The sequence below is a fragment of the Telopea speciosissima genome, chromosome 11 (assembly GCF_018873765.1).
Source record: "Telopea speciosissima isolate NSW1024214 ecotype Mountain lineage chromosome 11, Tspe_v1, whole genome shotgun sequence".
NCBI lineage: Eukaryota > Viridiplantae > Streptophyta > Magnoliopsida > Proteales > Proteaceae > Telopea > Telopea speciosissima.
Genome location: NC_057926.1, coordinates 36,720,399 through 36,733,370, shown reverse-complemented (window position 1 = coordinate 36,733,370; position 12,972 = coordinate 36,720,399). Strand labels below are relative to the sequence as shown.

The 12,972-nt window shown below is 40.8% G+C and overlaps 1 protein-coding gene across 1 annotated transcript in view; it reads right to left on the bottom strand.

The window, feature by feature from the left end:
• Positions 1 to 12,508, bottom strand: part of LOC122646087 (probable cyclic nucleotide-gated ion channel 5) — a 110,091-nt gene extending 97,583 nt beyond the window's left edge. Inside the window, exons 1-2 of the mRNA XM_043839562.1 lie at positions 12,458 to 12,508; positions 11,690 to 11,871 (exon numbers count right to left, since the gene is read on the bottom strand). Coding sequence (XP_043695497.1) covers positions 11,690 to 11,745 — 56 coding nt within the window. The 5' untranslated portion in view covers positions 11,746 to 11,871; positions 12,458 to 12,508. The remainder of the gene's footprint in view (positions 1 to 11,689; positions 11,872 to 12,457) is intronic.
• Between the last annotated feature and the right edge of the window lie 464 nt (positions 12,509 to 12,972).

Here is a 12,972-nt window from a genome sequence, read left to right as displayed (position 1 = left end):
ACGGGTGTAGATGAGAATGATGACCAGCTTATATCCCGTTTCAAGTTGGGATTGAGGATTGACATTAAAGACAAGATGGGTGTGGTTGAAATATATAATCTGAAACACCACAAAGGTTCACAACGCAGTCCAGTGATGTTAGGAGAGCTTTTACTCCTAATGGTTTCCCTTCTCGAACTCCACCAACTACAGAGGAATAAGGTAAGGCACCTATGGGTAATCAAAACCCCATTAAGTGTTTCCATTGTCAACAAGAGGGTCATTATTCACGATACTGTCCACAAAGAGGGAAGTCCAATTCAATAATTGCATCTATGGAAGCTAGTCCAGATGTCCAAGTGTGTGACCCACAGCTTAATGACGATTGGGCTGTTAATGCTGCCCTTGAGGGAGAAGATTATAATGATACTTTGGAAGATGATATTTACGAAGTGAATGTAGTAACCCACATTCTGGTTGCTGAATCTAAAGGAGAGGATTGGCATCGGCATTGCATCTTTTATACACTGATGGATAGTGGATCAGCAACAGCACAAGTGATCGTGGACAGTGGTAGTTGCGTCAACGTCGTTTCTCAAGCCTTTGTCATTGAAGAGAAGCTTAAGGCTGAACCTCACACACAGCACTACAAGGCATCTTTACTTAATAGCGACACTCTAGAGGTTAAGCAGCTTCAGTACCACTTAAGATTTCTGCTTACGAAGAGAATGTCTGGTGTGATGTGATTCCTATGATTCTGACTGATGTATTACTTGGGAGACCATGGTTGTATGATAACAATGTGTTGACGGGAGATACAAAGAATCAGTGTTTCTTTGATTTCGAGGGAAAACCACTGGTTCTCAACCCACTCAATATACCATTGATGAAGCCAAGGCTTAGAGCTGCCCAGTTGAAGCGACAACAGATTTTGAAGACTATAAACAGCCAATGAAAGAAGGATCAAGCAGTAAGGTGCCACGTGCTAGTACAAGTACTATTAAGGCAAAACCCATGGAGCCACGACTTTTGTCCCTACCCCACCGTGAATTCCTTGCTACCAGTGAAGAGACAGGGTTGATACTAGCTTTGACATGAAAGCAGTGTCGCCAGCCATTACTACCATTCACCCCAAGCCCATAAAAGATCTACTTGATGACTTCTCAGATCTAGTCCCAAACGATCTTCCAGATGAGCTACCTCCTATGAGGGATATTCAACATGCCATTGACCTAGTACCAGGTTCGGTGCTACCAAATCTGCCCACTTACCGTCTCAGCCCTACTGAGCATGCCGAGCTCAAGAGACAAGTGGATGACCTGATTCGCAAGGGATTTATTGTTGAGAGCATGAGCCCATGTGTTGTCCCAGCATTACTTACTCCAAAAAAAGATGGTACATGGAGGATGTGTATTGATATCACCGTCAAGTACAGATTTCCGATTCCACGACTTAACGACATGTTAGATATGCTTACAGGTGCTTCCTTCTTTTCAAAGATTGACTAGAAGAGCGAATATCAACAGATTCGGATCCACCCAGGAGATGAGTGGAAGACTGCTTTCAAAACAAAGGATGGTCTATATGAATGGAAAGTGATGTGCTTCGGTCTCACAAATGCGCCAAGCACCTTCATACGTGTAATGACACAAGTACTTCGTCCATTCATTGGCAAGTTTCTCGGGGTTTTTTGATGACATTCTTATCTACAGTCACACCATTGAGGACCATCTCGATCATCTGAAGCACATGTTAAGAGTGTTACGTATAGAGAAACTCTTCATCAACCTCAAAAAGTGTTCTTTTATGTTGCCTAAGGTTGTCTTCCTTGGGTTTATTATATCTTCAAAAGGGGTTGAAATTGATCTGGAGAAAGTGCAAAGCATAGTCGATTGGCCAGTACCACAAACCTTGACAAACGTCAGGAGCTTCCACGACCTAGCATCTTTTTATCGGCGTTTTATTCGGAACTTCAGTGGCATCATGGCACCCATTACTGAATGCATGAAGGAAAGTAAGGGCAGATTCCAGTGGACACCGGCTGCTACCAAAGCTTTTGCATTGATCAAGCAAAAGATGACCGAGGCACCTGTTCTACGGCTTCCAAACTTTGATGTCATATTGAGGTAGCTACAGATGCATCCCATGTTGGGATTGGAGGAGTTCTCATGCAATCAAATCATCCCATTGCCTACTACAGTGAGAAACTCAACGATGCTAAAAGGCGTTACTCTACCTATGATTTGGAACTTTTTGCAGTGATCCAGATTCTAAAGCATTGGAGACACTACCTTGTGGGCTACGAATTTATTCTATATTCTGACCATGAAGCCCTTAAGTATCTCCATTCTCAGAGATCCATAAGCAACCGACATGCTAAATGGATTGTCTATCTCCAAGAGTTTAATTTCACTCTGAAGTACAAGGCAGGCAAAGAGAACCAAGTAGCTGATGCGCTAAGTAGGAAAGTACTCACCATGTCCACCCCTTCTACTCATAGTACAAGCATCGAACATTTCAGGGATGAGTACACGGCTGATTCTGATTTTTCTCCCATTCATACTACATTACAGCAAGGTAGAACTGATGCCAAATACTCCCTACGTGATGGATATCTTTTCATAGGGACACACCTATGTATCCCTAACACGTCCCTTCGACAACACCTCATTAGGGAGCTAGATGGCGGTGGCATGGGAGGGCATTTTGGCGTTAGCAAGACACATGCTGCAGTTGCTGATTTGTAATATTGGCCACATCTTCAGCGCAATGTACAGCAAGTCATACAACGATGTCATGCTTGTCAGCTTCCCAAGGGTGATAAGCAAAACACAGGTCTCTACACACCTCTTCCAGTGCCTCATGCCCCCTAGTTACATATCAGCATGGATTTTGTCTTGGGTTTACCATCTACACGGGACCGTCATGATTCTATATTTGTAGTGGTAGACAGGTTTTCGAAGATGGCTCATTTTCTTCCCTGCCGGAAGATATTTGACGCAAGTCACATAGCCAAACTCTTCTTCAAAGAGGTAGTACGTATTCATGGGCTGCCCGAGTCTATTGTTTCTGATCGTGATGTGAAATTCACTAGCTATTTTTGGAAGACCTTGTGGATGAAGACCAATACCAAGCTGAAGTTCTCCACCGACTTTCATCCTCAGACAGATGGGCAGACTGAAGTGGTTAATCGCAACTTAGGCAATCTCCTCCAATGTCTGGCTCGTGATCATGAGAAAGATTGGCCTTCTATCCTTGATATTGCTGAGTTTGCATACAACAGTTCTGTCAGTCGGACCACTGGCCGTACCCCATTTGAGATTGTTTTGTGTATGCAACCCAAACGCCCCGTGGACTTGTTCCTACTTCCTCCTCATGTTCGTGTTAGTGTGGAAGCTGATGAGTTCCTCCGCCATATCACCGAGGTCCATGCTAACGTTTGCCAATGCATTGCTACTAACAATAAAGGATACAAGGCAGCAGCTGATCGTCATCGCCGATATGTGGAATTCCAACCTGGTGATTTGGGGATGGTTCGTATTTCTCCTGAGCGACTTCCTTCTGGGGCCAATCATAAGCTCCATCCTCACAAGATGGGCCCTTTCAAGGTGCTACAACGCATTGGGACCAATGCCTATATGCTCGAGCTTCCCCCGTCCATGAAGATTAACAATGTTTTCAACGTGGCGGATCTCACTCTCTATGTTGGCCACCATTCGGACGAAGGTGATACTGAACATGCTCTCCGCCTCCCACAGTTTACCACTCCTACGCTGATGTCATCGACAATGTGCTTAACAACCAGTTCTATGCGGGGTGGTCGCGGCTATTACTATTTTCTTGTTAAATGGAAGGATCGTCCTACCAGTGACAGTACCTAGATTCACGCCGACGACTTCAAGCGCCTTGATCCAGATCTCTATGAGCACTACATGTGTTTCATCCATTCGTCGAAGACGAATGTTTTTAAGAGGGGGGGAAGTTGATGTACACTGGCTGTCTAAAACCCGCCGCAGGTGTAGGGATTCTTCCCTAAACCAGCATAAGTAACCATCGGGTAGGTGTAGGGAAATTTTCTTACACTAGTAGCAGTCGTGGGGTTGTTAGGATTTAAATTAGTATTTGTTTTTATTATTCTTTATTGAGTTGTAATTCTAAGTTGGGATTCCTAGTACAAGTTTGAATCGTAATTAGAAGTCCTAGTCTTAGTTAGCAATCCTATTTCTATTTTGAGTCCTAGTCCTAGTTAGCATTCCTATTTCTATTTTGAGACCTAATCATAGTTAGAATTTATTTTCTGTCCAGCCTTAAAGGCTCTATAATGTAAGAGCTCAATTGAGCCCCCCCCCCCCCGATTTAATAAAAAAGAATACTGCTTTAATGCATTCCACTGTCCTAAGATAGGCTGTGAAGATGAGGCTGAGAGAGCCTTCACTAGTTCACTGCTTCTCTCCTTCAAGTGCATTCAAGTTTGTTCAAGTTTACTACTGCCGAGTGTGTGAAGAGTCATAACTCAGTGATTCAGATCTGATATCAGTTCAAGGATCCATCCCACAACAAGTAAGCATATAATCCCCAATCCCCCAAACCCTTCTTCTCCTAATCCCTGCCCTAACCCTAACTCCAAACCCTAGATCTCTTCTCCTTTCACTTTCCCCAAAACCCAAAACCCAAACCCTAAATCGATACCTATCTTAGTTTATATCTGTAACTCCATTAGAACACTTCAAGACCTTCAATAGGAGACTCCTCCACATCAGTTTATCCTACCCATACCGCCAAACCCTAAACTCCATTAAACCCGAACCCTAATTTCGTCTAATCATCCATTCTTCCCTAGCCGATTGCATTAAACCCAAGCAGACCCTGGTTCTGGTTCTAGTTGGTTTTATCTCCAGCCGGAATTACATTAGGTACAAGGGTATAATGGTCCAGTAGGGTTTAGTATATGTTGCCCTAACGGTATTATTGTAACTTGTACTTCATTATGTTTATTATAAATAGAGAGGACCTGTGTCTCGTTGACACAAGTTCAATTCCCCAAATATTCCATCATAAATATTTTCATACACAGTGCTTTACAGCCAGATAAGGAAGTCTTTATTCGTTATAAGCAACCTGTTTGCTCATTTTTACTCATGATGGATGCGATAATAGGGCATTGCTTGTTATGCACATAGTACTATATCTCGCGATATATCGGTATCTCGGGCCTACCGAGATATCCGAAATATCCGAGATATCGCGAAATATGACCGAAATATTGCATTTTTTCTGTAATATTTCGGGGGTCCATCTCGGGGGGTATTTGGCCATATCTAGGCTTGAAACTTCATGGACAGCCTTATTTAAGCTTAATAAACACATTTAAACCATAAAATTGTAAAAATGTGAATTCAAATTGGTGTTTTGGGCTTGCACCTTTGATTGACATACGGTCGCCGACCCTAATGTATAAATAGTTAAATACACATAGATTAATGAAATCACAACTTAAGTTACAAATTACAAGTGCTAAACTGCTAATAGTAGTTCTTGTGCCTCCTGGATCAATCCCACTCATGCCTCGCCGAGTCAACGTCCATTGCTCTCTGTTTGAAGGACATATGTGGACCACGGTATAGAATCGGAGAAGAAACGAGTGTAGTCATCCACAAGTGTCACGTAAATGGAATCATCAATCATATCGTAGGTAACCTATCCTAGGATATAAACTAGGTTTACCAATCGATCCAGATCCGTGAAGAAGATGATCCACTGTGATATGATGTTGGCGCCGGCGCAAGAGGCGATGGCATTGGCTGCATGTATGGCCGGTGAGGTTGGTAACTAGGTCCGCTAGGGTATCCAAAGATGTTATCTACAAAAGATGATCCAAGATGTCTCTGGATTGGGATGGTAGTCATAGTCCCTACCCCACTAAATCGCCCATATTATGATGATCCATATCCATATCCACCGTAAGGTTGTGATGCACCATAATCCGATGCCAATGGAGTGGCATGTGCGTCAAAAGATGGGGCACGCCAATATCCAGTCGGTCCTCCCTCCCTATCACCCATACTCAAACCACCAACAGAGCTAGATAGGTTATCAATGTCCATGTGATCAGGTTGCAACTGTGTTTGTCGACCCCTACGCTTCCTGTTGTATGTATGTAGGGGGCCTCTCGAGGGTGGGGGTGCGGGGGCACGTGCTCCGTGGTCCGTATTTTGTGTGGCATGATCAAACTGTCTCTCCAGTGAATCGGAGTGGCTCTACAGGTGCCGTATCCTGGGCCTCCTGGCCTACCACATAACGCTCTTGCATGCCGTCAAATTCTTCACCAGCATCACCACCACCAACATCACCACCACCAGCATTACCACCACCAGCATCACCATCACCACCACCAGCATCACCATTATCACCATCATCATCATTTGAGGACTTAGGCCAGTCTTCATCATCAGCAACATTGCCACCAGTGGGCTGGAATGGTATGGGTGAGGCTTCCCTTGTATGTATCTGACCCTCGTCAGCCATATACTCGTCCACATCAGCACCAATCTCAGAAGCTATCATGGGGTCGGGCCTACCTCCCTCCTCATCCAACACTGGCTCACCTCTATCCCTCACCCAATCCATAATAGGGTCCTCATCGTCGAGTCAACTTGAAAGATGTCGCTAGATCAATGGTGCCCCTCTGTCCCTCATGTCCCATGCGTATGTGTTCGCTTTCAACCTCAAGTTGTAGTGCGCATACACCATGTCGAGATAAACGTTGAGACCCCAATCTATTGCGCCTCTTGGAGTGGATGAGTGCAAAGGTACTCCAGGTTCCTCTCACAACCGGATGCGAACATGTTTGGGTAAGGACTTTAATTGCTATTCTTCTTAAGTTTTCAGCCGATTCCCCATACAACACCCACCATTCAGCTGCATTACAAGTTTACAACAAAAAAGACATGTGTCAAATGTTGTTTCAACTTTCAACTTTCAAATTTCAATACATACGTAATTTAAAACTTAAAAGAATTACCAGCATCACCACGTGCTCTGCCTTGTATCGCAGCCTCAGTTCCAAAACTTCCCAATGCATCCCTAAATACCTTGATCTACACCCATGTGGAAAATTAGTAAGTACTTCTTCACTACTTATTTGAAAGCATCAATAAGTTGAGTTTCCAAAAGAACTCACTTCATTGTTGCAAATTGCTTGTAGTGCACCATCTAGCTCCAACTTCTTCACTACTTGTTTCACAGCATCAATAAGTTGAGTTTCCAACCCAAGCCTATTGTTATATAAATACTTAGGGTTCAAGTAGTATGCTGAAATATGACATATAGAATAGAGGTATTGTCAAATGCATAGGTAATTAGTAAATAATAATACTATGAATTAGTAAACATAAAACAAATTTACTCACCAGCCTTATGCAGTGGATGCATAAGTTGATTCTCCCAGCGAGCATTTATGATATCTAAGAAGTGTTTGCTACTGCGAGGAGCCACACTATAGAAACTATCTTTCATCAAGTCTATTGCAGCATATAGGACTGGCATGGTTGGGCCCTTCAGAGCGGAGTCAGCAACATGTAGAACTTTAACTACTGGCTCTAAAACTTTCACCACTTTGCTTAGTTTGGTCCAGAAGTCCTCATATGACATCGTTGTTTGTGCTTCCCTCCCATTTGCAGTCTTGGAACCCTTCCATTCAAATCACTCCTCAGAAGCAAACATGCTTCTCAGCCCGGCCTTCTTTGTCTCAATGCTTTTGAGAGCAATGTAGTTGGTGGCAAATCTTGTGATGCCAGGCCTAACAAGTCACCCCCACATTTTTCTCTCAATAGATTGAGTGCATAGGAGTGGTTGTATACAAAGTTGGTGACTTGTCTTGCACTTTCAACCACAGTCTTCACCAACTTTAACTTTCCCATATCTTTTAGCATTAAGTTAATGCAATGGGCTGCACAAGGAGTCCAGAAGAGCCGGTACTTACTATTGTTCATCATCTTCTCACCGCCACGAAGTTACTTCCATTATTCGTTACAATCTGGACAACATTCTCAATACCCACATCTTTTTCCACTACTTCCTTTAACAATCAGAAATATATTTTGCATCTTTTATCTCTTTGGATGCATCCACAAATTTGAGGAACACTGTCCTCCCATCACAATAAACCAAGAAATTGATGATGGACTTTCTTGAGGCCCACCCATCCATCTGCCATTATAGTCACCCCATATGTCTCCCACATATTCCTCATCTCACTAATGTACTCATCAATCTCACTCTTTTGTTGAGGTAGATAAACATTCATTACCTCATATGGGGTGGGGCCCTTGAATCCTGGGCCAGCCTCTGCAATGGTATCTATCATGGTATCATAATGGGGGCCTTGTGCAGTGTTTGCTGGGATGGTATGGTATAGCATCCACTTAGCTATTGATTCTTTAACCAATCCCTTCATCCCCTTCCATGCTCCTTTGATTCTGGGTTGACTGCTTCCTTTCTTCTTATGCAATTTAGGATTAGATGTTGATAGTGGTACTGGTACTGGTAGAGGTGTTAGGGCTGCCCTCACACTTTGTGATCTTTTAAAAGGATTCAAAGTTCTAGGACCTCCAGAACTGCCAGCTCCTCCACTACCCCCTACTCTTTGTCTCTGCTGATCATCTTGAAAACTTACTCTACTCCTTGAAACAGTCCGCCTAAAATCCCTAGCCTCCTCTGCTGTTTGTATGTCATCAGGTACTACAATGTCATCATCATCAGAGGAGGAGGAGTCATCATCATCATCATCATTGTATCGTCTTCCTCCTCCCATCGAACTCCTCACTGTATCCTCAAGTTGTTCTCTTATCCTTTGTTTGTCAGCCTTCCTCTTCTTTCTTCCCCTCAAACTATCACCAATCTCCCTGGCTACTTCAGTAGGGACCATATGACAACCTACAACATCTTTAGATCCTCCAGTCAGATGTTGTTTAAGTCTACTGGACCCACCTCCCATAAATTGCATGTGACAATAGTTACATATAGATTTTCTCTTATCCCCATCAATGGGAGTACCATGTAACCATGTAATGTCACCCCTATGCTGGCTGGCTGGTCTCTCTTGTTCCCTCTGTTCTCTTTGTTCCCTCCGCCCCCTTTGTTGACTACTTTCCCCCACCTTTTGCTTGCCCTTCGCACGTTGTCTATCACGATCCGCCATAATGATACTTGTTTATTGCAATGTAAGTAACACAAATAATTAAAAAACTTAATGTAGATGCACTTCAATTGACACTTTTAGATTACTAATACACTTGTATAGTTATTTAATATTTTTCCCCTAACCCTTATATTTTTCACATAATTAAAACCAATTTTTTATATATAATGTTAATATAAGTATTGACCTAACACAACAAAACCAAAAATTAGTAAACATAATATACATGTAATGCATCTCAAAACATATAGAAATAACTTTCATATTTTTTCATTATTTTTTAAACTTAAAACTCATATTTTTCCTTATTTATTTCTGTTTTTTTAATTTTTTATATATTTTTCTTAATTTTCGAAAATTAAAAGAATTATTTAAGAGCAGAAAAATAAACCCGACACTGTGAAGCCGTAGATCGGCCATTGGTGTCTAACATATATTTAATTCATTACCATCTAAGTCATATTACCCCTAATTATTTCCTATTTTAGTTGTAGGAAAATGAATTTTTAAAACCAGAAAAAAAATTAAAAAAATACATATGGGAAAAAAATTTCGACACCGTGAGGCTGTAGATCGGCCTCCGGTGTCTAACATATATTAATATCATCAACATCCAACAACATTTGTACAAAGTTTTTTTAAAAAAAAATAGTTTTAAAGAAATAGAATTTACCTTAAATAATGAAAATAGGCTTGGATGATGAGCTTAGATGACCCTCCGACGTCTTCCCGGCGACAAGGAGCTTCAACAATGCTTGGATGAGGCTTGGAAAGGGGGAAGAAAAGCAAAAAATGAGGAAGAAGAGAGAAAAATTGATTTTCAGCAGCTCTCGGTCGAAATATCGACCAAGAGCTGCGAAATATGGTATAAAAGGGGCCTTAGTGTGACACTATTTGTCACTTTTTCAATATCTCGCGATATATCGTGAGATCTCGCGATATATCGTGAGATCCACAATATATCGTCGATATATCACGATATATCGATGAGATATTGTATTTTTTTTGTTTCGGAAGTGTTTCGTATCCCGGACATGTCGAGATTTACGAAATATGGCGATATATCGCCAATATATCGCGAGATTTTATACCATGGTTATGCATGGACATAAACCAGACAAATAATCCCAGAGCATCATCACAAACAGCCACAGTTTTTCTTACAAAGCTGAAATGTAGAGCAGTAAACAGATCGATTTTGGAAGATTAATTTACATTTGCAATCAATCTGATACAGAATTGAACTTAATTTCAGTTTTGGAATAAAAGGTTTCAAAACCTGCAATCTCATCTGTTAGCACTCAAACCAGTTAAGTTGAAATTCTAAATCTTGACCTCTTGCATTATATTTGACAAAAACATACAGCACTTAATTATAAAATCATTAAATACTAGAATTAATCATAGACTAGTTTATCAAATTGGTCTTGATCAGCTTACACGTCTTTTGCAATGTGGTTATCAAAACAACTGAAAGGGTTTCTAATTGATTACCTTATGGTGATGCTGGTCTCTAGAAGATGTAGTACCCAAGATTATGTATCCGGGATAATATTCCTTTGTGAGGACATGCCTTTGTTTTTCCATTCTTGTTCTTGTTGTGAGGGAGCATAGCCGATTTTCTTCATACACTCCTTCTCTTTAACTATCTAATTAGTTCTTCATTTTTTTAAAAGAGGGAAAAAAAACTTATTCCACAAAAAAGAAAGGTTACTTGAATGGAAACAGCCAGAGGATTGGAAGAAATTTTGGTCCAACAAAGGTTGCTCAAATTGAGAAAGGTAGCTAGGGATGTAACTGGCAGATTCAAGCACACATGATTGTATAATCCAATTCAATATGTTGGAAAGTGATATAGAAAACAGCCCAAGAGCCTAGATGGTGCAAGTAAGAATCCCTCCCTTTTTCTTAGTTGTCACTAGAAGTGAGGAGTTTCCTTCACAAATGGGTAAAAGGTATACAGACACCATTTGGCATCATAACAGAAACGTGATGATGGCTTTTGACTAACAGATTGTTTTGTCAAAAAAAAACCATTCATCAAGGTGAAAATAAGCTAGAACACATCAATCTACAATTTACTTGGACTCAAACGATGTCCATGAAGACATTGAAATGCCATCAAAATGAAGATGGGGCTCTAGAGTTTTTCAACCCTTAGAGCTGTAGGGTCAGCATGAAGGAATTAAGAAGGAAAGGACTCACCTATTAACAGTAATCATCAGGCTCTAATCCTTGACAATAAGAAAAGAGTGTTACCCACACTCAGGAAAGGTGACAAAGTCAGGTATTGGAATCAAAAAAATGTTCCCCGAAATAGAAACAGGAGAGTATACTCGCCATTTGCAGGGATCTTCAAGATGAATGACTTAAATTTAGGGAATCAGCCTATAAAGTAAATAATAATTTAATCTAAGTTTGAGAAAATGGCGCTCTTACAAGATAAAGAATCTTAAAAATAACATAAATTTGTCATGATATGAGAAAAAAGAACGTTGATAAACTTTATACCTTACAAACTTGTCCCTGTGCCCACCCAAAAACTGCGATCTACCACAATCAAACATTTTGTACAACCTATCACATGGAAACTCGGCCGCAGATCACCACAGAGACTCTATCCGTGAAAGAGTTGAAGTTAATAACAATCCAAACTGCAAATTGAAACATTCCATATCCTTGATAAAATACTCCTGCACAGCAAAGTAAAATATTTCAGATTGGCATCTTTAGAACACTTCAAGGTTTGGTGTTTAAATGCTTTCTAACACCATCTCATATCCCAATCAGTCAGCCTTGTGGTGAGTGCTTTCAAATGATGAAGAGACAAAATGGAAACATGCAAAATACTCCACAAATTCATTCTAAATGGGAAGCAGTCTTGCCTGATTAACAACAAATCACGAGCAGAAGCAAATACAATTCACAGATCAATAGCCCAATGATCCAAAACCACTACTACCATAAAATGTGAGTTATTTTGGGAAATTTATGATATGTGTCCCCTGCAGCAATCAAAAACATTTCCATTTCCGCAATTTGATATAATCATAATACCCATAAACCAAAAACAAATCAACAGTATGAAACAAAAACAACCCCATTAAAATGGGAAGAGAAAACGAAAAAACAAAAACAATTACTCAAATGGCTTTAACCGCCAACACCACACACCCAAAAAAAAAAACTTATAACTCATTAAATTAAAGGGTTACAAATCCCAATCAACAAAATTAGGATTAAAATAAGATATGCAGAGTGTTCGAAACGGATCCTTACATGTGAGAGTTGGTAGGGTTCGATGAAAATGATCTTATTGCAGGAGGAACAGACAAGATGAGGACCAATGATCAGACAAGCCCCGCCGGTTGAGAATAAACGAATTAAACTAAATTATTAATAATTAGATATATTTTAGAGAAAGAGAGGGCGGGTAGGCCATGGTGGACGAGGAAAGAAAAAGGAAGAAAAAGGATGGGAGACAGAGAGAGAGAGAGACAGACAGACAGATTGGAGAACGTAAATGGAATATCCCCAGTTGGGTCCCATCATCAATTGTTGAATCCAGATCAGTATCCGTTGGTTTAGAATCTTATTTGGCTCATAAAAGGTGATTCTGATCAGAGGTTTAGTGAGAGAAGGTGTATTGTCGCTATTGTATAGTTTGTTATACTGCGCAATGAAATGGTGGTGGGTCAGCGGTCTAATTTGTGACGACCCGAAAACGGGGATTAAACTTAAAAAGAGTTAAAAAGGCAACGCATGTTCCACAAAAAAATATATTTGAATACACA